Source organism: Pantherophis guttatus, chromosome 3, assembly GCF_059756535.1.
Source record: "Pantherophis guttatus breed Tessera chromosome 3, ASM5975653v1, whole genome shotgun sequence".
Lineage (NCBI taxonomy): Eukaryota > Metazoa > Chordata > Lepidosauria > Squamata > Colubridae > Pantherophis > Pantherophis guttatus.
This window is the reverse complement of record NC_142065.1, coordinates 107,442,391-107,469,799: the sequence shown is the minus strand read 5'-3', so window position 1 is coordinate 107,469,799 and position 27,409 is coordinate 107,442,391. Positions and strand designations below refer to the sequence as shown.

At 36.9% G+C, this 27,409-nt stretch overlaps 1 protein-coding gene across 5 annotated transcripts in view; it reads left to right on the top strand.

Moving 5' to 3' along the window:
- RABGAP1L (RAB GTPase activating protein 1 like) overlaps positions 1-27,409 on the top strand; it is a 213,062-nt gene that overhangs the window by 8,951 nt on the left and 176,702 nt on the right. For all 5 annotated transcript variants that reach the window (XM_034409764.3, XM_034409762.3, XM_034409765.3 and 2 more), the window contains 8 exons: positions 7,504-7,687; positions 9,899-10,109; positions 11,684-11,858; positions 14,659-14,819; positions 15,623-15,733; positions 23,755-23,821; positions 25,154-25,256; positions 25,605-25,771. In XM_034409764.3, coding sequence (XP_034265655.2) covers positions 7,504-7,687; positions 9,899-10,109; positions 11,684-11,858; positions 14,659-14,819; positions 15,623-15,733; positions 23,755-23,821; positions 25,154-25,256; positions 25,605-25,771 — 1,179 coding nt within the window. The remainder of the gene's footprint in view (positions 1-7,503; positions 7,688-9,898; positions 10,110-11,683; positions 11,859-14,658; positions 14,820-15,622; positions 15,734-23,754; positions 23,822-25,153; positions 25,257-25,604; positions 25,772-27,409) is intronic.

Here is a 27,409-nt window from a genome sequence, read left to right as displayed (position 1 = left end):
CGAACAAGCTGAAGGGTGGCGACCTTAGGCAGCTCAAAGTGCGTGGGCTGCCGAAATGAACTTTTGGGGCTTCTTTAAGCTGGTCGCGTATCTTTTCAAAAAGAAAGGACTTGGCTAAGGATGGAGCGTGGCTGCCGGTGATGCTCGTCTTTTCTTGCGGCTTAGCGAGTCCGCTACAAAACGCGGTGGATGGGATCCGTGAGAAGGGAGGCATTTATGGGGTGAGGGGGGGGGGCAGAATCGGGGCGTTTTTAAGGTGAAGTTGAGCGGTGCTCTAGTCTAGTGAGATATAGGAAATGCGTGATGAGAGGAAGGATGTGGTTCAGGCCTTTTTTCCCATGCAAAAAGCAGTGGGTTTTTTAAAAAAGTAGATGGCTGAGGTAGAGAAATAAATCGATTTTCTTTAGATATTATATTGCAATACATTGTAAGGATCCAAAGATGTAAGTTTAATAAAGTTCTAACAAATCTTGGGTATACTTAGTTGAACTGTATAAAACTTCATTTACAACAGAGAAGTGAACATTAAACAAGTATAAACTGGATCTAAATGCAATAGGTAAGACTAGTTAATTTTGCTTTGACTGGAATTTACATGCATGTTAGCCTTGAAATTATGATAGGAAAGTCAGACTCCAGTAGCAGGACTTTGCCAGTATTTCAGAGTGGACTGAGTTCTGCGAATTAATATATTTTAAAATATTAATGAACAGTTGTCACCCAAATTTGTATAATTGCATTTAAAGACAAATCTTATTATCAGGCTTTAGAATTGGTCAAGATTTTTATGAACACTCATTTCAAAGGCGACACATTGATTTATCGAATTAACCTAATTGCCCGAGTTTCCACAATACAATAAACCATAATTAGCCAACACATATATGTGAACTCAGCAATAGTCTCTTATAGTGATAAAATATAAATGGCATGAAAATAATCCTAAGAAATATGTTTGAAGCAGGCATTCTGAAAATGAATCTAGAGAAGTATTCACACTGTGGATACTTTTATGATGAAGAGATAGCCAGTTTGGTGTAGTGGTTAAGGGACTGGCCTAGAAACCAGGAGACCGAATACTAGGTTTCCCTTAGGCTTGAAGGCCAGCCCAGTGACTCTGAGCCAGCCCAATCCACCTCACAGGATTGTGGTGGAGAAACGACGCAACAATATTAAGTACAGTATTAAGTACATTCATTGCCTTAAATTGAGTGTGTGTGTAAATACAAAAATCTAATAATTTAATAGGAACCTATAGCCCTGATAAGTTGGTTCTGAAGAACATTTATTGAAGCAAGTAACTAGGATTTCGGGGGAGTTACATTCCCAACACATTTAGAGCTGCCAGGTTATAGAAGGCTTTATTTAAAAGTTTTGTTGAACTGTTGAAAAGAAATAGGATTTATACTGTGGTGCAAATCTATACTGTGGTGTTATGAATTGGAAAATCTACTGGAGCAGTTTTCCCACTATAAATAAAGTATCTTGCATTGTAATGCAATGGAATGGTTGTAAATGCTAATAAAGCCTTAATTAAATGTGCTAGTTGAACATTAGAAGGTATGCTTCAAATGGAAGATTCATGCTTTTTCCTTGATATTTCTAGTAAATGATTTCTAGTCATTGAAATCATTTGAAAATACTCCATTTAAGACCTTGAAGAACCATATGAGGATAAGTAGTATTGAACTGACTGGCTCAAATATTCATTGTGTAATATATGTACATTTCTATCTTCTGCCAAAAGTGTTCATCTTCATTTGGTAAATACTGAGGTTGTGGGGCATGCTTTCAGTGTTTGAAGTTAATTTTTAATAAGTTAACTTTAAGCAAATGTACCACTACCAACATTTATAAATAAGGTTTAAAATATGTAGCAGGTTTGTAGTTCATAATATATAAGAATTTATTACTGGTGACGTGGATCAAGAATAAGACATGGCACTGTGATAGTTTAAAGTCCAGTGTGTACTGTGATGTTTGTAATCTGTAGCAGCCTATTTCTTAGAGTAACCTTTGCCATTTGTAATAGCAATCACTCCCCCCATTTACGGTTTTTAAAATATTGCATAAGACCTAAAAAACTTACTTCAAAACCATTTCATATTGTTACTTCACTGATTTCTAATTCTGTAATAATTCACAACAGATTATAAAAACAAATCAATTTCAGTGGGAAATAAAAATATCTGAATTGATTTTAAATATTTTTTTAAACCAAACACTTCTATATTGTTGAGAGTCTATATATTAGAGATATTTTACAATAGAGGAAATATCTTAATGCTCTAAAATCCTGAACACTGATACATTTTGTTTTGGAAGGAAATTCTTGTAATTATTCCATAATATTAGGTATGTTCACCACCTTAATTTATATATAAAAAGGTAGGATAGAAGAAGAAGCAGAATAAATAATTATATATACTCAACTTGTGCAAGAAGATAGCAGACTAGTTATATAAATAATGACATAAGACAGTCACCAAAATGATTCACTGGAACATCTGTAAAAGTATCAAATAATAATAAAAAATGGTGGGAACATAGAGTTGAAAAAGTAGCCAACAATGAGCAGCTTAAAATATTGTCCTGTTCTTTGCTATACTGTATAGAAATTACTATATGAGCTTTTCAAAATATACTATTATTTCTCCTATTTTATTTGAGGAATAGAACTAACAGAGGGAAGGAATTGAAGAGTGTGTATGATGGAAAGAAAAGGTGTAGGAGTAGGAATTAAGATTGTAGAAGGGTAGGGAAATGGGCTTAGAGTTGAAAAATGGAGGTAAAATTCTCCAACTAGCAGCCATTATTTTATCCTGAACATCTGAAGGAACAGACTGATCTGGAAACTTACAGTCTCCCCTACTTTCTTTATAGAATGTGAATTATGGATCCCCAAAAGAAAGCATAGGTCCTACCTAATTTACCAGAAGATAAATTTGCATATTTAGTCCCCCCCCAAACCCCACCACATTGCGATATTATGGCTTGCTTTCAGATTTGATCAGAATAGAAGGAAACAACACAAAGCTAATTTTTAATAAGCATGGTGTAATTTTTCTTATACTGTCAACAAACTGCATGTACCTCTCAACTGATGTTTTCTTATTTTACTGTTGAATAACCACAATTCATATGATGCTTCTATCACTGTGGCCTAACAAATTTGTGAAAATTCTCACAAAGAACAACATGATAACAAAGCAGCACACTTTCCATTTTGTTCATCCACACTTTCCATTTTGTTCATCTTGTTCATTTTCTCTAAAATTGTTCATTATGTAGGAAAGGCACAAGAAAAGGCATTGAAAGGTTTAAATTCTGTCTATAAATAGGATTTGTGGTTGAAACTCTAGTTGCTAGCATTCTTTCATTATGGCTTACAATTTTCTACAGTAAAAATAAATTACCAGGTGTTTTTCCAGTCCTGTCTTGACAGCTGAAGCTTGACAGAATGTCTTTATGCTCTTCTCCGGAGACTCAGGGCGGCTTACAATGCGTTAAGCAATAGCCTTCATACTTTTGTATATTTATACAAAGTCAGCTTATTGCCCCCACAAACTGGGTCCTCATTTAACCCACCTTAGAAAGGATGGAAGGCTGAGTCAACCTTGAACCTGGTAAGATTCGAACCTGCAGAAATTGCAGGCAGCTGTGTTAATTACAGGGTGCATTAAACCACTGTACTACCAAGGCTTGGTAGTGTTGAGATAACACTGGCAATGTTCTAAAATTTAATATCTAAATATGTATTGAGCTTTTAATATTGTGACCATATGAAGTTACACTTTTGTTTGAAAATCTATTGATTTCATTTTTCTACTCTTTCAAAAGCAAAGATATCTGTCTTTGAGGTAGCAGAGAATGCAGGAGTTTGCATCTCTTTTTATTGTTAGTATGATGGCAGATATCATGTTTTTATAAGATGATTCTCTCCCACATGCCGTAGTGACATTTGGTGTTATGAAAAAGATTCAGGAGCAATGACATGGGGTGTGGGTGGGTGGGTGGGGAGAAGGCCACTGATGAGAAAGTATAGAATGCTGGGATGAAGCATATAATTGGATGACCAACGTAAGTGCCTGGATGCCAGTAGCTCAATTTTGAACCCAGTGATCTCCCTCCCCACCCCACAGTGTCATGGGAGTCTGAGATAGTCAAGCATGATGGTGGGAATGGTGATGGTGATAGAATGGATCCTCACCATATTTTGTGATATGTGAAAAATTTTCCAAATCATTTGGAAGAAGATGCAGCAACTTCCTTGTCTTTAAAAAAACAGTCAAGTCTTGAGGGAAGCTCTGGAAAGTAATCAAGAGAACCTGGAAACAGCGAAAAGTTGTGCTGTTGCTTTGACTGTTGGTATAATAAATTAAACATCAAGGCAAGAAAAATGTGTGTCTAATCTTTAAAATGATAGGGCACTTGTTGCCTCCTGTGATTGGAATCCATAAACATGAGATGGAAGTGTATGGGATTCAATCTTGGCTGAGGAGGAAGGAGAGAAAAATTAAAAACTTGAGCTGCGGAGACTCAACCTTTCATCACTATTAAGGCTAACAATGTGCAAGGTTTTGTGCCATTATATAGTCAATGAATAATTGTGAATGCATAATGCATAATAATGGCATTTGAGAGCCAATTTGGTATAACTAGTTAAGGCACTAAGATTCCTACTGTAGTAACTGGGGGACCATGAGTTCTAGTCCCATCTAGTCCCGAAACCAACTATATAATCTTAAAACAGTTATGGAAGAAAATCATGGCAAACCACTTCTGAACTCTTGCCAGGAAAACTGCAGAGATTTATTCAAGCAGTTGCCAGGAGTCAGTACTGACTTGAAGGTGTGCAATTGTGTGCACCCCTCCACACCCACCCACACAAATACACAGATATCTACCTCCTCATTGGAACACTTTTCTATCAGGTGTTTTCTATATTTATTTGAGCCTCTCTTCTGGTGTCTTTTTGGATAATAGCAATTCATATTAAATTTCTGCCCTGCCAGTTAAATATAATTTTCAGTAAGTACAGTAATTAGAAATAATTTGTATTCATAGCTTAGGGGGAAATAAAAGTGTTACAGCCATTTTCTAGTTCAGCAATTTTTTGATTCTAACTGGCTGACTAACTTGTGCTCAAGGTGATAGTGAGTGAGCTCTGCTGATACATTATTAGGCACCTTGGAGCTAAAACCATTTGGTCTAAGAATAGAATTTGGAACTGTAAATTTAAACGTAAGATCTCTCTTTGGATCCTGACTGCTCTCAGGAGAATAATAAATGGGGAATGAAGTAAGAGAGGAGATCCGAAAGAGAAGTCAGCTAGTTGTGATTCTGTGATGTTCTTCAGATCCTGAGGCAATTATTCACATTGCCCTGCTTTTGCTGGAACATTGTGTTTTTTTTTTCTTCAAATGCAATATTGTTATTTTTATTCTGTGTAATCAGTTTTATTCTTTCCATGCATTAGCACTCTTGTTCGATAGATAGATAGATAGATAGATAGATAGATAGATAGATAGATAGATGCTTTTTTAACCTCTCTGGATGTTAAGAAGGACTTAGACAATAGCTTCATATCTTGCATTGTATCTAGGTCAATTAAAAGAAGCATTAAGCATCTGCTATTTTTAATCCAAATGTATAACAGTTATTTTTACATTTTCATTGCTTTATAAGGAGAACAACATTTAATATTCATTCCCAAATATATTTATACAGTTAATGCTCTCTAACTGCTTGTTTGGTTGAAGAACATGCCACATAATCAGTAAATTTGTTGTACTGTAAACGTACCATAGCGTGTATTTGTTTAAAACATTTTTATAAAGATTTTGTAGCTTGGAATGATTTAGTAGACTATTTTGTAATTTGTAATATAGTAAAGAAGTTGAATTTTTAATCCATCACTATTAATAAATCACATAGCTATTAATGCTCATTTGAATTTTAAAGCTGCTGCTTGAAAGAACAACTATATATTTAAAATTGTAAATAAAAAAGATAGTTCTAAAGTGTCATATTTACTAAATTGTGAAATCACCAAATAATATACAAACTTTCTAATTTTGTTCCTAGGCTTTACATGCATTCTGTAGAATGCAGCCATATGTAGAATAACACACCATTGTCAGTATCGCATACGAGAGGCAGATTGTAGATGTTTTCTGAACTTGTTAAATCTCTGTATTTCATAAAGTATGATGTATTGGTTTTTCCATTTATCTTTAAATATTAGAGTTTTGGATACTATAAAATTATAACTTGTAGAAGATTATGATCTAAAAGATTTTAGTAATAAAAAGATACATACATAACAACTAATTGGAAGTAATTTTGCTGTTTGATTCTTATGGCAAAAAGAATTAGAATTTTGAATTTTGAAATGGACTTCATTTTGCTGATGGATTTTGGTGTGATGACTAGAAATAAAAGCTTATATAGAAAAGGGAATTACAATGTAATCTTAGAGAAAGAGGTCTGATTAGAATTGTATGTATGACTGCTGAGAGGAAGATTGAAAGCTGCTTTTTTATACATTATCTGTATCTGTATATGGGTATGACTCTTCTTTTCCATTTTTTTTCATATTTTTTTCTTAATGATTTTTTAAAATAAAAAATGGAGTTTTTTATTTTAATTAAATAAATTAAATTTAATTAAATAAAATTTTTAAATTTTCATTTAAAATAACTGGTATATCCAATTTCATGAAAATGTTTCTTTAAAAAATAGTCCATTAAAATCCAATGATAAAACTTCCCTTGTTTTTTTTTAAGTTAGTTCCTATTTTTACTAGTTTCTGAATTTTTTTCATTTCAGATGAGTAACCCTGTCATAAAAATATATCTAAATTAGTAGTAGAATAATACACTAATACAAGAATCACTTTGTATGACAGACATGACAGAAAGATTAGTGTGAAAAGATTTTCCATTGTCCTCAGACCAAAAACTGATGGAGAAATAAACATATATAGTAATAAACGGCTAAAATATTAACGGAATTAAATAAGGTATCTGTTTTCAGGAATTGATTATTTGGAAATAGCTTGACTATGATATGAAGGTATTTATTAAAGTTTAAGACATACTGTTGCTTGTGGAATTGTAATACTGTACTGATAAATGATGAGGGACGTGGTGGCTCAGTGGCCAAGATGCTGAGCTTGTTGATTGAAAGGTCGGCAGTTCAGCGGTTCGAATCCCTAGTGCCGTATTGTCCCAGCTTCTGCCAGCCTAGCAGTTCGAAATGATGTAAAAATGCAAGTAGAAAAATAGGGACCACCTTTGATGGGAAGGTAACAGCGTTCCATGTGCCTTTGGTGTTTAGTCATGCTAGTCACATGACCATGGAGACGTTTTTGGATAGCGCTGGCTCTTTGGCTTTGAAATGGAGATTAGCACCACCCCCTAGAGTTGAGAATGAGCACATATGTGTGAGGGGAACCTTTACCTTTACTGATAAATATTTTTCCTCTATTTTTTCTTCTAGATGTTTCCAGATGAAGAACAACAAATAACACAAACCATGGAAAATGTACTGAAAAATTTTGACAAAGGCCCGCAAGAAAGTATTTCTGATTTTGTGGATTTGAGTGGCAATTGCCAACAATCTTTTGAAGAGGTTTCTGTGAACCAAAGCTCTATGCATCTTCCACTTGATTCTCCCACCGCAGGTTTGTCTGTTTGTTTATTAAATTTGTGTACTGCCAATCCCATTTGAAGATGACTCTTAAGTACAGGTAGTCCTCAACTTACAATAGTTTGTTTAGTGACCATTCAAAATTACAACAGCACTGAAAAAAATTACTTATAACCATTTTTCACACTTATGACCATTGCAGCATTCCCATGGTCACATGAATAAAATTCAAATCCTTGGCAATTGACGGTTGCAATGTCCCAGGGTCATGTGATCACCTTTTGCGACCTTCTGACAAGCAGATTCAATGGGGAAACCTGATTCACTTAACAACCGTGTTAACTAATTTAACAACCACAGTGATTCACTTAACAAATCTGTTAAGAAAAGTCTAAAATGGGGCAGAACTCACTTAGCAAATTTCTATATTTATTTATATTTATATTTGTTTAAATTTCTATACCGCCCTTCTCCAATATAGGACTCAGGGCGGTGAACAGCCAAAGTAAAAACAAGACATACAAAATCTAAAAACTGTTTAAAATAATTAAATATTTTGGCCGTAATTAAAAAATTCCAATTTAAAATTTAACTCAAGCCAGCTCAAACTTAACAACTCAACTCAACTCACTTAACAACATAAATTTTGGGCTCAATTGTGGTCGTAAGTTGAGGGCTACCTGTAATAGCAGAAATACTTTGTAAATTGTGTAAATACTGAAGGAGATATTTAGGAAAAGATAAAAACATTCATAATGCATGTTCTTATTCGTATAATGATTGCTGAATTTTGCATTTATTTTAACATTCATTTTCATATTTTAAGAAGGAAAAATATTCGAGGGAAGCTGCTTGAAACATATTTGCAGATAGTTGTCAGTACCTTTAAAATTACAGGTAGTTCTTGAGATATGACTGTAATGGGGCCTATCCGTTATGGTTGCATTTTGTGATAGCCATTAAGTAAAGTACGCTCCCACAGAGAAGGGCTCCTCCGGGTGCCATCTGCCAAAAAATGTCGGCTGGCGACCACCAGGGGGAGAGCCTTCTCTGTGGGGGCACCTGCCCTCTGGAATGAATTGCCCCCCGAGATACGGAGGATTCCCGACTTACACTTCGTCATGCCCTCAAGACGCTTTTATTTCAACAAGCTGGGCTGGCCTAATTTTTAATCTTTTGATTTTTAACTTTTAATTTTTTAAAACGGGTTGTTTTAACCTAATAGATATGGGCCAAATTATTTAATATTTCTTAAATTGTTTTTTAAATTTTATATCTGTGTGTTTTTATCTTGGCTGTACACTGCCCTGAGTCCTCCTGGGAGAAGGGCGGTATATAAATTAGATTAATAAATAAATAATAATAAATAAAGCATGTAACTTGATTCTCCCCATCCCTGCTCCCTCCAGTATAATAATTAAATGAACGTATAGGTCACTTAATGGAGCATGGGCTGCCTATAGATGGGGGAGACTCTTGGAAGACTAGCACAGGCCTAGGCCAGCCTGCCCCGGTCTTCCCAAGGCTCCCCATTCCTGGAGAGACCCCATGCTCTGATTCCTGCCCCTTGGTTCCCCACGCACCTTTTCCAACTGCCACTGAGTCCCCTGAGGCTTGATTCCCATTCCACCACGTCAAACATCCTCCTCCTCTTCTTTTGAAGAGCTCTGAGGCCTTCCAGAGTGCTGGAATGGATCACTTAATTGCATAACCATATAGTGCGATTCCAGAAGTGGCAGCGATATTTACAGCTACCAGAATGCAATTTAGGCCCTGGATACATAACAGCTGCTTCCAAAATTGTGCCATGCGGCTGAGCACAAAGTGACTTGTTCCAGTGCTATGGAAAGTTTCAGATCTTCAAAAGGTAAGTGAGGAGGAGTGTGTGGGGCTTGGTGGGGTGGGAATCAGGCCTAAAGCTAGCAGGGAGCCATTCAGGGAGGGAAATGTTTGCAGAGACCCTGGGGGGAGGGTAGGAGGGAAGATAGGTGGGTGGTTCTGCTTTAGCATCCCTGCAGTTGGTCGTAAGGGCAAATGAATGTGTGGGTGCTGCAGTCCTGTTATAAGATTCTTTTGTGGTCGTTATGCACTTGGAGTTTAGGAATATTAATATAACAATAATCATCTATAATCTTGCAACAGTTTTCAGAGGCGGTCCAAGAACATTGTTGTGGTTATGATTCTGTCATTATGAATGACACTTTGCAATGAATATTGGCTAATTGTTGAATTGTGTTTGTTTCAGAATCTTCATCGCAAACATCACATTCTTTCACTGTACCTTCAGAAGAGGATAGTGTATTATTCAACAAATTGTTATACCTCGGATGTATGAAAGTTTCTGCTCCCCGCAGTGAAGCAGAGGCCTTGTGTGCCATGGCAACTTTGAAAAACTCAAATCATTCTCCATCTCCTGTAACTCTTTATGTTCCAAATATCCCAGATGGTTCTGTTAGGTGAGCTGGATGTTTCTATTGAGTATCTATTGAGCAAGGTATCCAAATAAGTTTAAGAACAGGACAGGAATGGATTCCTGCTTCCTCCTGTAGGAGCTTCAAGTTGCTCAGTAAAATCTATTGTTTTGTGTTTTGAAGATCATATCTAATTCCCATCTTTCTTTCAAGTTCCTCAAATGTTGCCTGGATGTTTGCAGTGTATAGCTGATAGCAGATAGCTGATTAGGAAAGCAGGTGCCTTAATTCCAGTCTAGACATAACGCGAAAGGGTATTGGCACTTGTAGCAGCTTTATAAGCTCAAGTGGGGTGTTTTTTGGAGCAGAACTTTTTTCAGATTTGGTTTGAAGTTTATGATCTAAACAAGGAGCATTTTTACTAGATTAAGAACTACAGTGAAATTTAAGATAGGATATTTGAAAATAATATGTGTGGATAGATAAATATCCACCTTTCTATGGATATTTGTTTTACTGTGAAATCACTTGATGGATTTGAAACTGGAAAAAGTTGGACAAAACTACAAAGGAGAGGATTATCAACAATGGGGCTTGATGACATTATGTCACCTATTCAATTATGGACTATGTTATATATATTAGTTATTAGTTGCTACCAGGAGAGCTGGTTCTCTTTTTCGCCATGCTTATAAATTCTGAATGTGACATGCAGTGCTGGATTATATGGGGCTTTTGGCTTCATCCAATTGAAGTTTTCTTTCTGTTCTTGTACTACCAGCGACTAAACAAGAACGTCATGCATATGCTGGAGGACGGTTCTATATGATCTCCCTGATAAATCTCATGAGGAACTATGGTGTCAAAAATTGAAGGAAAGGAATTACATTTCTATGTTTTTCCTTTTCTTTTTCTTTCTTTTCTGTATTTTTTCTTTTTCTTCATATCTACCTCTGTCTCTACCGGTTTCAGGCATAATATAATATGTATACTCTAGTCTAAAACAATTATGGTGAAAGTCAATATCTTACCTTCAAATATACATAAAACATTTTCAGGGAAATTAATGGAGATTTTGATTGTGTTATTTATATACTCTAGTATCTCACCAGTCCATATAATAGTTATGACGTGTTGCGATTTCACAGATTATAATTATTTAATTATATATTTAAAATTTTATCCTTAGTTGTATCCAAACAACCTGTAGTTTTAACAGTTAGTTGAAGCATAAAAGAAAAGAAATAAAAGTTAAAAAAGTATACTGTGAAAATGTACTTAATGCTGAAATGCATGTCAAAGAAAGCAGTTGTGATGAAATTGTGAATATTCAGATACTGTTAAGTATTTCTACATATAATAAATGTGAACTCTATTGATCTAAAATCTATTTAGAATATAAGTGACAAAACTGAACAACAGCATATTGTCATGTGATTAAAAACATAACATATTACAGTATTGTGAAATTTAATAGCATTTAAATATTTAAATTGCAAATACCTTTTTGTGAACACTTTAAACATTTTCCAGAGTGGATACAGATATCAAAAATAGCAAAGAAATTATTATTTCTCACAGAATTACAAAGGTTTCTTAATTTTCTTCATTTCATTTAGAATAATAGATCAGTCCAACAGTACAGAAATTGCTTCTTTCCCAATCTACAAAGTGTTGTTCTGTGTCCGTGGGCAAAATGGGACTTTGGAATGTGACTGCTTTGCGTTTACTGAAAGTTACTCTGGCACTGAGGAGTTTCAAATTCATGTCTTCTCTTGTGAAATTAAAGAGGCAGTAAGTAGAAAGAATAAGTATTGTTGTTTCAGAAAGCTCTGTTGAAATAATAGGTTATGGATGAGAAATGTCTGATTCACTAAATTGTTGCATCTCCCTGCAGAATGTGAGCACAGCTTTAAAAAAAAAAATGCACTTATATGACCACCCCTCTTACGTAATATAACTCTGGGCAGCTCACAACCATAATGAAAACCAAAGAAGAGAAAACCAAAACCCAGCATCTCAACCAACACTTTCCAATACATCCACCAATAAAATCCCTGCACTCCAATCTTGTCCTGTTCCAACTCTTGGAGGAAAAGAACACTAAAAGGATGAGGGCATGCCAGAATCCAGGAAAAAGGTGTTCTACACAACCAGCATTGCTACAGAAAAGGCACTGTTGCTGTTGCCAGGCACGCTTCCTATGCCCCACTAGATTGTAACATTTGAGGGGATTGACCTAATAAGCACATCCAACCTTTCTGACCTGGTGCTATGGGCAGATGCCTGAGAGATAGACAATCCTGCAAATAACTTGACATAAAGCCATATAGGGCTTTAAGAATGATAGCTAACATCATAAATTGCACCTTGAAAGAAGGTGGGAGCCAGTGCAGCTCGTGTAACATCAATGTAATCTGGTAAATGGGGGTGGGGGCAACATTGTGTGTGCTGCTGCATTCTGGACCAGTTGTAATTTTCAACTGGTTTTCAAAGGCAGCCTCAGATATACTGTATTACAATAATTCAACTGTGAGTGATCATGAGCAAGACTTGCTGGTCCAGGAATGTGCACAGGAGATGGATATCTGCACATGTGCCCCCCTCCCAGTTGAGCAATTACCTCCTCCTGAAGCAGTGATGATAATGCATCTGACACTATCAAATGATCTCACACAGTTTTTATGCAGATGTTAAAGAGAAGTGAGAGACTTAACCCCTGAGGCACTCACATGCAAGGGCCTAGAGTTAGACAATCCCCCCTTCCCCAACTTTAATTAGAACTGACCACAGGGGAAAGAGGAAAATCACTATAAAACAGTGCCTCCCAATTCCAATGCTGTCAAAAGCTACTGAAAGATCCAAGAAGACCAAGCTGGTTGTACCACTACTGTCTTCTCCAAAGAGCACCCACAAACAGAACCAATACCGTCTTAATACTGTAACCCAGTCTGATGATCCTCTTCATCCAAGGTCCTTTACAGTTGAACTCCAAGAACTTTCTTAAAAACCTTCTCTATAAAGGGAAGATTGGAGACTGAATGAAAGTTATCCAACACGGTTGGGTCCAAAGATGGCATCTTCAGAAAGGCTTCCTATAAGGCAGATGGTAATACCCCCTCCCATAAAGAACTTTAATCATCACATGAACCCAACCACTTCTATTCCTCTCTTCCCTTTTGTATCTCTGTTCCATCCATCATCTCATTAGGCAGCAGATGAAAGCAGAAGCTTGCTTTAAATCTTCCATTTTCCTCGGAAAAAACATTGGGCAAGCAAAGTTAATTCTTGGGACTTGGATGCCCAACTGGGAACACATTCAAGTACACAGCCAGTGCTTCATCTAAGGAGGGCATGCTCTGGATGTAAAACCAAGTAGATGCCATTTGTCCTGTAAAGTGACTTCAGTGTTATCTGGCAAGAATTTAATCAATTACTTAACTTCTATGCACCTTTTATTATTATTTTTTTATGGCTTCCATTATGTTTTAAGGAATGCAAATAATCCAAATGGGGCTGATTTTTACTTCAGTGTCTTTCAAAAACTGAGAATAAAACTGAGTTTTATCATTTGAATAATTGTGATATTAAATAAATGTGATATTAAAAATCTTCATTCAGAAGTTAAATTTACTGTTTTCACTGAGGATTTGAATGAGTGACCTGTGGTTCTTCAGGTTTTCCTGAATTACTAGTCACAAAGATCGATCAATTTTTATATGGTCACAGACCAGCATTAGAGATAAAAGCATTAAAAATAATACTAATAATAAAAATAAAAAATAAAAACAGACAAAATAATATATTACAATTAGTGATGGATTATCAGTGGGCACTAGAGTCTGCCTAATTTTGCATACAGTATAGCAAAATTTGGGTACATTTAAAGAAACTAGTTAATACTGATTTGATACAGCAGTCGTAGGAAGAAGAGATCAGTATTTCCCAGAAATTTTATTAGGTTACGTATTATAATGCGAATCCTTATAGAAGATACAAGATAGTAGGACATGAGCTATAGTTTCAATAAGCCCTTGTCTGCAGGGGCACAATCTCAGTTCATATGGTATTTTTTTGTATCGGCCCTCTAAAACTGCTATGGGAAGAACACTGTAGCATACTAAGTGAATGCCCTTCAAATTTTTGGGATAGTTATATAATATAAGTATTTCGTTGCTTTAAAAGAGGTTCATAAAAGATAATTTTGGCATTACCATTTATCAGCAATTAGTATATGTTTCCTAAATTCAGGTTACTATTCAAGAATGTTTATGATAACAGTTTTTTTTTGCTGACAAATAGATATGGTTTATTGATTATTAAGATGCTGTGCTTGGCATCTTATATTTGATAAAATACATTTTGTTCTTCTTTTAAGGTTCAAGTATCGGAAGACTTATTAAAGAACAGCAAACTGTAAATTTGCAAATTAGTTTTTTTCTGAAAATTAATATGTAAAATGTAAAATAATTAGTTACATATATAAGTATTGTACATTTTGATTTTGCATTATAAATTATTGGTTTTGTTAAACTTTCTCTGTTCTCCCTAAATTATCTTGTATGCCCTTCTCTCATCCTCTGTTTATTTTTAGGTTAGCCGAATTTTGTATAGTTTTTCAACAGCATTCAAACGTTCCTCCAAACAGGCATCAGATAATGTGAAGGATGCTATTGTTTCAAGTCCTGACAGTGATATATTCATATTCACTGTTTCTTTAGAGGTCAAAGAAGATGATGGTAAAGGGAATTTCAGGTAAATGAAAAAAATGACAACATGGAAAAAAACCTAAATAATTTAAATTTGTGAAAGTAAATTAATTTTGCCTATTTGTTCAGATTGCTTCATAACCATCCTCTAAGGAATTCAAAATGAACATATTAACAACAGAATGCAAGGATTGATGGATAGTAAAGCAGTTTATCATAGTTTAGAAAATAGATTATATCAGGGGTGAAATGCTCCTGGTTCGGACCGGATCACCTTATCCGGAAGTGATGGCGGCGGGTGGTTCAGAGAACCGGTAGCAAAAATCCCTGCCCCCCCCCCCATGCCCAGCTGAGACGTGTGATCCTCAGAGGCTTTTTTTTTTTTACTTTTAAAAGCATTTTTTCTTCCGCTTTAAAAAGAAAAAAAAACCTCTGACGATCAGACAACTTAGCTGGGATTGTCAGAGCCTTTTAAAAGCATTTTTAAATGCTTTTCGGCTGAAGAGGTTGTAGAAAAAATGCTTTTAAAAGTTAAAAAAAAAAAGTTGGCCACACTCACTCAGTCATATTCCCCCCCCCCCAAGCCATGCTCACATAACTGGTAATAACAAATTTACATTTCACCACTGGATCATATATTCCTAAACGTTTAAGATTTTAGAAATCAGAGGCAATGTTGGAATAGACAGTCTTTTTAATAGTGAGCTGCCTACAATATGTAAAAACATTTTATTTTTTGCCTTTTTGAAGTTCTTTGATTTTAATGAGGTAGAGGAACTTATTTTTTATTAGAATTTTTATTAGAGTTTGCTGTTGAACAGATTTTGATAGAATGTTATTCTTCTTTAGTCCAGTACCAAAGGACAGAGAGAAATTTTACTTCAAACTAAAGCAAGGCCTTGAGAAGAAGGTTGTCATCACTATACAGCAGATTTCCAACAAAGAATTGGCCATTGAAAGGTAATAATAGCTACCATCCGTCATTAATAGTGCTTTGTAATGTTTATAATCTCAGTGTCTTTCCAAAATAGTATTTCCACAAAAACATAATTTAAAAACTGGAGGGTGAGTGAATTTTGCACCAGTGTTTCATCATTTCCGTTGCTGACTTGTTAATGATCCCAATTGAAAGTGCTTACCGTATATACTCACATATAAGCATATACTCACAATTGATCACAATTCAGCACTGGCATGTATTTGTATCCCAGTGTCATAGGATCACAATTTGTAACCTTCCCAGACAGCTTCTGAAAAGCATAGTCAATGGGGAAAATCATAACGACCGCTTAACAATTACAGTGATTCGTTTAACAACTATGGCAAAAAAGTCATACAATGGGGCAAAACTCGATAACTGCCTTGCTTAGCAATGGAAATTTTAGACTCAATTTTGGTCATAAGTCAAGGAGAACCTGGAGTCTAAGTTGTATGAAGGATTGTTCACCTGTATGAACCTGCTTAACCTTGTTTGGCCCACACCAGGAAAGTTCAGTTCATAGGCCAACAGGAACAGGACGTTTAGCCGAGGATCCCAAATGTGTGCAATATTTCTTCTTGAATATATTCTGAAGCTTTTTTTATATATATATATATAAAAAGCTTTTTATATCCTTTTTATTGAAAAGTTTAATAGTAAGCATATGTTCTATTTGCTGCTTCATTCTTAATTTTGGATAGCCATAGTTTGCATTGTTTTAAAATTCAAGCCACTGATTCCAAGCTGTCTTGTATAACTTTTGATTTAAAAGACATTGTAAATTTTTTTTTCTACAAATAAAACCTCTGACTTTAGGGGCTCCTAGGGCAAGCATAAAAAATCATGGATTTTATCAACAGATTCTCTCTCCTCTACATATTATTAGATTTTGTTTTTCAGTTTAATAATACAGTACCAGTCGTTGCATCATTTAAAGTGTATTGAATACAGAACTTAAAATGCAGTTTGTGTAATATTTTATCTGTTTTGAAGGTATCTTGGAATTCCTGTATTCATTCTTCTTTTTTTGTATTAAGTGTAACACTACTATTGAATTTTTAGTATTTGGATAGTAATAATGTCACTTACATTGTTACTTAGTTCTTTTACAAATGCTTGGTTAACAATTTAGGTTAATATAGTTTACTGTAATCCATGATTGCTGAAATAGGCATAAGCAGTTTGGTTCACATACAAAGGATTTACAAATTATAGTGGCTAAGTTCACGTGTTAGGCTAAACCAAGATTAAACAAATCACATGAAAGCTTAATTTGGAGTACCAAACTAGCATTTCTCTTCAGCAAGCTGTTTTAATAGCTTTGTCCACCAACTTCTGTTGTCTGTCCTTAATATTTTCTATTGATTTATTCATTATATTTTAAAGTGTTTGTATGCTTTTTAAAAAAATCATAAGCTATCTTGAAATGTTTTGGGGTTGATAAGGTTGAAATAAATACATTTTAGTATACAGCTTATTTATGAAAGTTTTATAATAGCCAATAGCTAATATTGAGTTCTCGAAATATGATCCAACATTTCATCCAGCATTTATTAGAACATTTTTCATATTCTATAAAGAACTATTAAAGATAGATTTTTGACTTTAAAAATGTTCCTTCTGTTCTGGATAATTGTTCTAATGCAGATTATATCCTGGTTAAATTAATATATGTGAGATCTATGACTTAATTTTTCACTGTTCTATTTTTCATAAAAATAGCTGTGTAGTGTGATCTTGAATGTGTTAGATTCTAGCAATGGTGAAGGTATCTGAGGAAGGTACCTTTTTTCCTCCAAGATGGAATCTTGAAATGGAAAAAGTTTGAATTTGCTTTCTTGTAAAATAAAATAAAATTTGAATAAAATTGCTTTATTATTAAGGAAATAAAAAGCTATCTGAAAATTGTGGCTCCTAATTCATGTCTACTAAAAAAAATAAACATTTTCAAAGCAACAAAAATGTTGCTTTTAAAAACGATCTCCTCTAGATGGCAGCCTTTCCATAAGATTTGAAATCAATGTTTAGTTTCATATTAGGTTCTTACTGCTTTTCTCTTAATTTTTTCAAGAATGTTGCACTCAGAAAACCTGTTTGATAAATGATTGTCATAGTTGTTTATGCATAAATTTGGACTATTAACAATGTATTTTTTAAGGTCAGGTTTGTCTGTACCCATACTCATATTTGTATAAAAATTTAATATTCAGTGATAGTTACAAATTATAAGTTGGTTAATTTTTCCTTATTTTTTTTCCTATTTCTAGGGGGAGGTTTTGCACAAACACAATCTGCAAAAAATCATAGAGATAAATTTTTGTGGCTCTTTTGTTAGGAAACTATTATTTTAACTTCTCTTCCTTCCTGAACAACAACCTCAGGAGCCTAGTTATTAATGTCATTGTATTTAACTGTAACTCACTCCCCCTGACTTTTAATATAGATAGACCTTGCTTAATGACTAATTGGGATCAACAATTCTGCTGCTAAGCAAAGTGACTGCTTATTCTCTTACAATCCCTTCCTCTCCAGTCTTCCACTCTGGAGGTGGGAAGAATTGTCAGGCAAAGGAGAAATTGTCTACAGAAATTACATGCTCTTTTTCTCCCCAATGTTGGGGAAGTATTCAGTCTAGTAGGGATGAAGCATGGTGCAAGTCTAGAGTCACTGTGCAACCATAAAAAGGCCACAACCGGTCCTCCCTCAATTCCTTGGAATCTTATCTAGTTGTTCCCAGGGGATAGCTGCCAGACTGGGGAGATTCCTGTATTATTGGCAGAACATAATAAAATAGTTGAACTCTGCAAGTATGGATCTGGTTGTTCACATCTGACACACCCCTTTAGAGTGCAGAGACTGGAAAAAGGGATTTCAAGAGAGTAACCTGTTTGCATAGAGTTCCTGCTGCTCCCAACCTGGGCTGCCAGTGCATGTAATATGTAGCAGGGGTGAAATGCTCCCGGTTCAGACCGGATTGCCCAATCCGGTAGCGATGGAGGTAGGTGGTTCGGAGAACCGGTAGCAAAAATCCCTTGTCCCCCCCCCATGCCCAGCTGAGCCGCACAATCATCAGAGGCTTTTTGTTTTACTTTTAAAAGCATTTTTTCTACAACCTCTTCGGTGGAAAAAATGCTTTTAAAAGTAAAAAAAAAAGCCTCTGATGATCGCGCGGCTCAGCTGGGATCCTCAAAGGCTTTTAAAAGAAAAAAACCCTTTTTTTCTTTTAAATGCCTCTGACGATCCAAGCTGAGTTGCCTGATCGGCAGAAACTTTTTTTCTTTTAAATGCCTCTGCTAATCAGGCAACTCAGCTTGGATCGTCAGAGGCATTTAAAAGAAAAAAAATCATTTTTTTCTTTTAAATGCCTCTGAGGATCCAAGCTGAGTTGCCTGATCGTCAGAGGCATTTAAAAGAAAAAAGGTCTCTGCCGATCAGGCAACTCAGCTGGGATTGTCAGAGCCTTTTGAAAGCATTTTTTTACAACCTCTTCGCCGAAGAGATTGTAGAAAAAATGCTTTTAAAAGTAAAAAAAAAAAATGGCCAGGCCCACCCAGTCACATTACCCCCATCATCACCACCAAGCCACGCCCACAGAACCGGTAGTAACAAATTTTAGATTTCACCACTGATATGTAGAAGATAAACAGCTTTACTTTCTTGCAACCCCTTCCTCTCCAAACCCTTTGCTTTGCAAAGGGGTGGAAAAAAAACGGCAGCCACAGGATAGTGCATACTGACTATTAAGGCAATCATGTGAGTGAGGGACACTGAGAAGGTTACTAATGGTCATAAATCGGCTGTAAAGTTATTTTTCAATACTGTCATAACTTCAAATAGTCACTAAACAAGTGGCCAGTAAATGAGGATCATGTGTAATACCGTAGTACTATTTAATTACAGTTTTTCTGAACTTTTATAGAAGGAAATCCTGTAAGAATATGGATTGTTTCTCTTCCCGTCCTAGAAAGTAAAATATTATTTTTCTACCTTCCAGCACCAAATGGGAAGTTGAGCCTATTCTGAAATTTTGTTTTGGTTAGCTGGTGGGATAGTAAGTAGACTAACCCACCTCTACCTTAGAAGGGGGATTTTTTTTATGGTAGATGCAACAATTTTCATTTTGTTTCATTTCATTTCATGTGTCCAGAGCAAGAAAACAGCATGAAAGAACAATACTTAAAACTAAAAACATAAATCAAAATAGGAAATTAAAAATATATTATGGTCTGGAGTAGTTATCTGCTAAGCATCTCTTGATAATTAGTAATTATCTACCACCACTGGGAAGATCTTGCTGCTGGCTACTGCATTACGAACCAGATCTACTATGGGGTCACAAGCTGGAATTTCCCAGCTGAGCTTAATTAGAATATTGAATATGCTGCAGTGGCAAATTTTAAAGCAAGTTAGTCTTAAGATGTCTAAGTTTTTAATATAGATATTAATGATATTCCTGTTGTGATAGTAGCCATATTGATCCATTAAACAACAGTAAAACCTCCACAATTTGGGATACTTGTAGACTGAATGCATTCATCAGCAATTGCTGCTGGGTTTCATCTAACATTCAGGTCCAAAGTTAAGATGGCTCCCCCAAGCTTTAAAAACCGAAAGACATAAGCCAATCTGTTTCTCAATTGCAACAAGGTGCAAAGGCTCCTTTACTTACTAGAGGTCAGGAAAGAAAGAAAACTGAATAGACATGGAAGGAAACAAATGACAAGGGCATGATGATGTCATCATGTAAATGCTGTAACTTATCTAAGATGTTGTGACATTAGTTCACATTGCCTATCTGTAACATCAGAGAATAACTCTGAATGTTGTGTTAAAAGACAGTAATCTAAGCAAAAGTGAAATATTATCTAGTGGTTTGAAGGGATTAACTCTCTGAAAATACAGTCCTTCAGATAGTTTACACCAGCGGCTCCCAACCTTTTGGGCAGCAAGGGCGGGTCCATGGAGAAAGGTTTTTCTGGGGAATAGAGGGGTTGTGGTTTTTTGTGCTGCCTGTATCCTGTGGATGGGGCTTCACTTATTTGATCGGACCAGTTGCTGGCATGCTGTGGACCTGTGCCAGTCCATAGACTGGGGATTGGAGACCCTTGGTTTACACTATTCTTCATCAGTATACACAGCTGTATTGGAAGATCAGTTATGGAATATTCCAGAGCAAATGTAGAGCAAGAATAACTGTCAGTGACCTGTCAGAAAATAAAATCCAAAGTCTGTATTTGCAGAAATAGGCAACCCCTCAGTACCCCAATTATGGTTTTCCCATGGCCCAAAAATTGTGGTGTTATTATTTCTACAAAATTAAAATGAAAATTTAAGGGAAATGACAGTTACAGTTTGTCTTTTGATTCAACTGCAAAATGAAGTTTGCATTTGCAATTTTTGTTAGATAAGTAAGTGGTAGAACTGTGCAGCGCTTTGGATTTTATAAGGATTAATCCAATACAGATTAATTGTTATTTAATTTTGCTTTATTGAATATTGTAATGTTTGTACTTCTGTATTTATAAACTGCCCAGAGTCGCTGTTGATAAAATGGGCAGCATATAAATTAAATATATAATTAAAAATATGAACTGCAGCTAATTAAGCAACTTCGTTGGTTTTCAGAACCATGTAGCTACAATGGAAGCTGCCTCACAGCAGCTCTGTAATCCTAGTACTAGATACAGATGCTTTAATAAACTGCAAACAAGCACCGTATTTCCCTTTCTCCTTGTTTGGGAGCACTTTTTTTTAGTAAAATCTGAGGAAGTATACGGCCCTAATACATTGTTTTCATTTGTTGTCTTTCCATTGTAATCAATGATACTTAATAGATGTGGTCTGACTGATTATGCTCGGATTTTCTTCTAATTGCTACATTTCTCTTTTGCTAAAGAAGCTCTTACTCTCCTTCAGAGTATAATTTCAGTAATGTTCTGCTGCATTCTGAATCTTAGAAGGGCGCTTGGAAGCATATAGAGCAGTGATGGCGAACCTTTTTGGCGTTGCGTGCCAAAAGTCCGAGCGCGCAAACCCTTGTGCGCTCTCACGTTCCAGCACCCATAATGCAATGGGTGCCCCATTTGCACATGACCCGCCCAATGCTTCTAATGCACATGCGCCTCGCACTGCACATGCGCACATGCAACCCCCACTGTGCATGTGTGCGCCCACCACGCATGCGCCCCCACTTTTTCCAAGAGGGCCGGCGCACCTCTTACCGGAGGACAACCAGTTACCCTAGCGAGATAGCTTTTCCCAAGCCGGCGGTAGCGCTCTCGGCCCTGCCTAACAACTCGCCAGCGCCCCATTCACCCATCCCAGCAGAGGCCTTTTGAGTCCAGCCTCGGGGCTGCCGCTTCGCATCGGGTTGCCTCTCCCCGCGTGTTGCTGTGGGTTTCCCCACGGAGAGGGCTGACTCCCTCAGAGACCAAGAGCGCAGCGCCGGTTCGCGGCCACTGCTCCTGGGGCAGCTCAGCTCAGCACCGTTCCTAGAGACAGCAGCGAGTCCTCCAAGCAGAGAGCAGGTGCCGGGCCGGCCGGAGATGCCGCCCCTTCACTCTCTGCTCATCAGGCCGGGCAGCGGTCCAGGCGGGGCTGCCTTGGGGGAGAGCGCAGCGCGGCCGGGGTCCTGGTGCTCCCTTGCTGGGTCCCTCGGAGTGCAGTGAGGAGGAAGCCCGGGATCCGCCAGCAGCGCGGACAATTCCTAACTGGTGCGATTGCAGGCGCCAAGCCCAATGGCGGGAGGGAGCGGCTGGGGGGAAGGGAGCCGAATGGGGTGGTGCGGGACAGGACAGTCGGCACAGCCACAACTCCAGCTCCTTCAGTCGCGGGTTGCAGGCGCCCTTTGGAACAGGGCTCTCCAACCTTGGCAACCTTAAGATTTGTGGACTTTGAGAACTCCCAGAGTTCTCAAAGTTGCCAAGGTTGGAGAGCCCAGCCCTGCCTTGGAAAAACCCATCATAAGGCAGACAGGAGGGTTCGACTCTCCCGAGCCTCCGCTCCCGCAAGGCACATTTACAGCCCGGGGGCGGAGCTACAGTCCTGCTTGCGCCATTCATTGCAAGCCTCAGCCGCCCGCCAACCGAAGAAGGCGGGCGGGCCCGGCTGGCAGCAACCGTGGCCTCGTGTGTTTCCCCACACCCCCTTCTGACTGGGGGAGCAGCATGGGCAAAAGGCTGCTGGTCCACCGGTGGTCTGGACCGCCTGGGACTGCGCAAGTAGCTCGCACGGGCAGGGAGGGAGGGAATCCCTGGCTTACCTTGCTCTGCTCCCTTAGGAAGTGACCGCAGGAATTCCCTCTCTGCGTCTTTTGGCACGCGCGCCAATTGCTGGTCTTTGTGTGCACATGTGCGCCAGAAACCAGACCAGCTGGCCGGTGCGCATGCGCACTGTGGAAACAGGAAGATCATTTTCCTGGAGTGCGCATGTGCAATGGGCGGCTGCTCTTCCAATTTCCGGCATGCCCGTGCACATGAAAACCAGATGACCGGCGTACCGTAACCCGGAAGAACAACAGGCAATGACTTCGCGTGCCCGGAGAAATGGCTCTGTGACTTCCGGCACTCATGCCATAGGTTCGCCAACACGGATATAGAGTTTTTTCTAGCTTTGTATTTAACTAGCATTTAACTGGCTTAAATCTTTGTTCTGTATTCTACTTGCCTGCAAACCAAAATGGAACCTCAGAGTAAATTTGACTTCTGAATTTAATTACTTTTCTTTCCAACAAGATTAATTACTAGATAAAGCCAGTCAGGTTAATTATTCCACTTTTTCCTACCCATGGTATTGTCAGTGTCAAACAGACAACTTACTAGGTTTCACTGTTCCAAACATTTTATGTATTCCTCAGGCTACAGTCACTAAAATGACTATCTTGATAGGACCTGGATTAGACTGGTTTTCCCTATTTAAATTGAAAATGATACTCTGTAATATCAGTATACAATTCAGTGTTTTAAACTTGACTTTTTCTTGTCTTCATTAATCCTGATTGCAGGTGCTTTGGAATGCTGCTAAATCCAGGTCGAAATGTCAAAAACAGTGACATGCACTTACTGGATATGGTAATAATTCTCTAGTGTAACTGGCAAAAGCTTATGTGATAATACTCATTTTGGATTTAATGACTCTGTCAAAAAAATCCATTGTTCTCATCCCAAATATAGCCTTTTGGAATCAGAATTGGAAATATTTTTGTTTCTTTTTTCATGAAGGCAGAAAATGGTTATGCTTCTAGAATATTCTTCAGTAGTAGTTGTATAGTTGCCTTCATTAATTGCTGATTGCTGGATTCCATATTTGTTTATTTATCAAATGGATATAACCACCCATCTTCCCCAAAGGGGGACGCTAGGCAGTATACAACAATAAATAAAACAATAAACTAATCTAAAAAGTCACAATAATAAACTCTGGGCAAAGGGAAGATAAAAATGGCGCTCTCAGCAATAAAGCCATCAAATCTCAGATTCCCTCAGAGCCCCAGGCCTATCAGCATAACCAGCTCCTGAAGGCTTTTCAAAAAATCAAAAGGGATGGGCCAATCTAATTTCAGAGGGAAAGATGTAAGGCAGGGACCACAGCAGACACCCACCTGGGAGCCACCAGATGTAGGTCCCTAGCTGATCTTATTTGCTTCATCCCTTCTCTGAGAGATCTAAATGGAGTGCGCTAACCCAGGAGAGATGGTTTCTTAGAAAAAACTTTAAGAGATTTGTAATGGTGATTTTCAAGTAGCTCTCATCATCTTATCAAATTTATGTAGATTAGCTAGGACAATCCTAGCTAAAATGTTGTCAACCTGAGAGCAGAAGAACCAAATTCAACTCCTCCTCCTATAGAGAAAACTAATAATGGTACAAAATGAGATGGCCTAAATAATTTCCAATAAACCAAATCCAGCAGGCTTTCAAAATAATAAATTATTTTAGTAACCCATTGGTCCAAATATATTTGTCCAAAATACTTGGATATGTATTTCACATAAATATTGAGAATATGGAAATTTGGCAAGGAAAAAGCTTTGTAAAATTGAAGTAGATATGACTATTTATATGTACATGGGCATAATCCAATCTTTATAATATAAAGATATAGAATATTTTTGATGTATCATATGTAAAATGTGAGATCTAATAATGTCCACATAAATTTGCAGTTTTTAGCTAAATGTGCTTTGTTTGGCTCTGTGGTTTTACATTCCTATACTCACATAAGATGTTATTAAAACAAATGGCAAATTAAAAACAATTTAAGGGAATTAGCTCTACTATTGTTCAGTTGTTAATTAAGACTAAAGATTGTACTTGTTTTAAAATGTTTATGGTTTTTAGTTGTACAGACACAATATTGAAAACTGCAAAGTAATTTTGGAAAAATCCTGTTTTTGTTCTTAGGAGTCTATGGGGAAAAGTTCAGATGGTAAAGCTTATGCAATAACTGGCCTTTGGAATCCTAATATACCTATCTTTTTAGTCTTAAATGAAGAAACTCCTAAGGGTAAGCATGCATTTAAAATGCTATTCTGTGATCACATTATTGGAAAGGGATTAAATATATTGTATATAGCCTTCTGTTTTAATAGCATTCTTCATGAACTGCAATATGCATTTATTTATAATGCAATAGATATTGCATTAAGAAAGTCAGATCTGATGCATAAATAGAAGTGGGACTTTGGAGAGAAAAGGGAAGAGTAGGTGAGAGGGCAATGTTATGAAATACCAATATGGAGTTATACAAGAGAAGAATCTCAGTAGAGTAGAAATCGTAAGCTCCCAAGCATATGAGTATACTTTATTGTTATTGCCATTTAATGTGAAATTTAATTTTCTTTGTGTGTTACAGATAAGCGTGTATACATGACTGTGGCAGTAGATATGGTAGTCACAGAAGTGGTAGAGCCAGTTCGTTTTCTGTTAGAGACACTTGTGCGAGTGTATCCAGCCAATGAACGCTTCTGGTACTTCAGCAGGAAAACTTACACAAAAACATTCTATATGAAATTAAAACAGGTAATTTTTAATAAAAAGAAGAAATAATTTAATGAGTTGGAAAAGTATTTCATTGTCTATATATACTTTGCAAAATGCTATGTAAATTAAGTGTTGGGGATTACAGTTTATAGGCAAATGGAACCTGGCCATCAATGGTACATAAAAAAAATAAATAGGGAGGAATGCCTTTTTCAGTTGGAGAATTTGGCAAGTTTCTTTGAGAGCTGGGAATTGGAGGATTGATTGCCTTAGTCAAGTGACATAACTGCAGATTTGTTGGATATGGTTCATCTTTATTTTTAAACCCTGCCTTTCTCAACTGTAAATTACCCAGGAGGAAATGGGTAAGGATAATAATAATACAGGTAGTTCTCTATTACCAATTGCAAAATAGGACTGGCAACTCTATTGCTAAGTGAAGCAGTTGTAAAGTAAAAAGTCACATGACTGCACCTGACATCAGTTTATCACTTCTGGCTGCAAATCACCATGGGTTGTTAAGCATAATATCATATGCCTGGGATTTGCAACTTCTTGCTATTTATTTATGGAATTTATATAACCATCATCTCAAACAAAAACAAAAACAATCAATCAGTATAATTTATCCACTAGTGGCTTCTCCATTGAATTTGCTCATTGGAAGCTGGCTATGAAAGTTGCAAATGGCAATCATGTGACCACGGAACCCGGCAACCATTGTAAATACACAAGAGTTGTGAAGTGCCCAAACTCTGCCAGGGGGACACTGCTGCAGACACAACTTTGAATTCTGGTTGTGAGTGCCACTCACTTACCATCATCAAAATTTTGAACAATTGCTGAATCAGTGGTTGGTAAGCGAGGACTAACTAACATTATTGAATCATCCCTCATGTAAGGATTTTAGGCAAATTCTTAGAGAATGTGACAGACCAACTCCATATGCTTTTTGGGCAAGCAAAAATTTATATCTTAGATGATTAATATACTGATAACTTTCCAAGTCTATATTGTAGTAAGTTATATGGGGGTCTGGTTTTGAAGAAGACCAACCATCTTCACTTTCTTCCAGTTGCAGCAGCCCACATTTTAAACAATACAGGCAGAGAGCTCATATTATAATTACAATTATGTAATGTACTATGATGACACATTGACTAAAACTTAGAGTTTGCTGATATAATGTCTAGTTACCATGAGTATCGTAATATGCCAACACAAAATTTTCCAGTAAATAAAAAATAATGGTATGCCACAAAACATTTTTTCAGATAACCTCCCTTATGCCACCAGTTTAATCATTCCTACTATTCAAAGCACCAACAACTGGCTCCTTATCCTCAGAGAAACCAAATCCAGCATTGTCTACAGACACCCAACAGTTCATCCCAACCTCAACACAAACTTGTAAGAACTAAGAGAAACTTATCAATGTTCATACGCAGTCAAAACATAGGCAGCATCCGCATGAAAGCAGCATGTGTCATGGGAAATCCTCCTTAGGAAAGAAACTTGCAACAATCAGTAATCCTTTTGCTTTCAAATGATGACAAACTCAAGCTCCACACACTCTGCTTGCACTTCTGCAATAGTGATAAGCTTCATAACAAAGAGTGATAGCAGCAAAAGAAACTATAAAGGAAGAAGCGCAGCCCTCAGTTCAGGGAACATGGG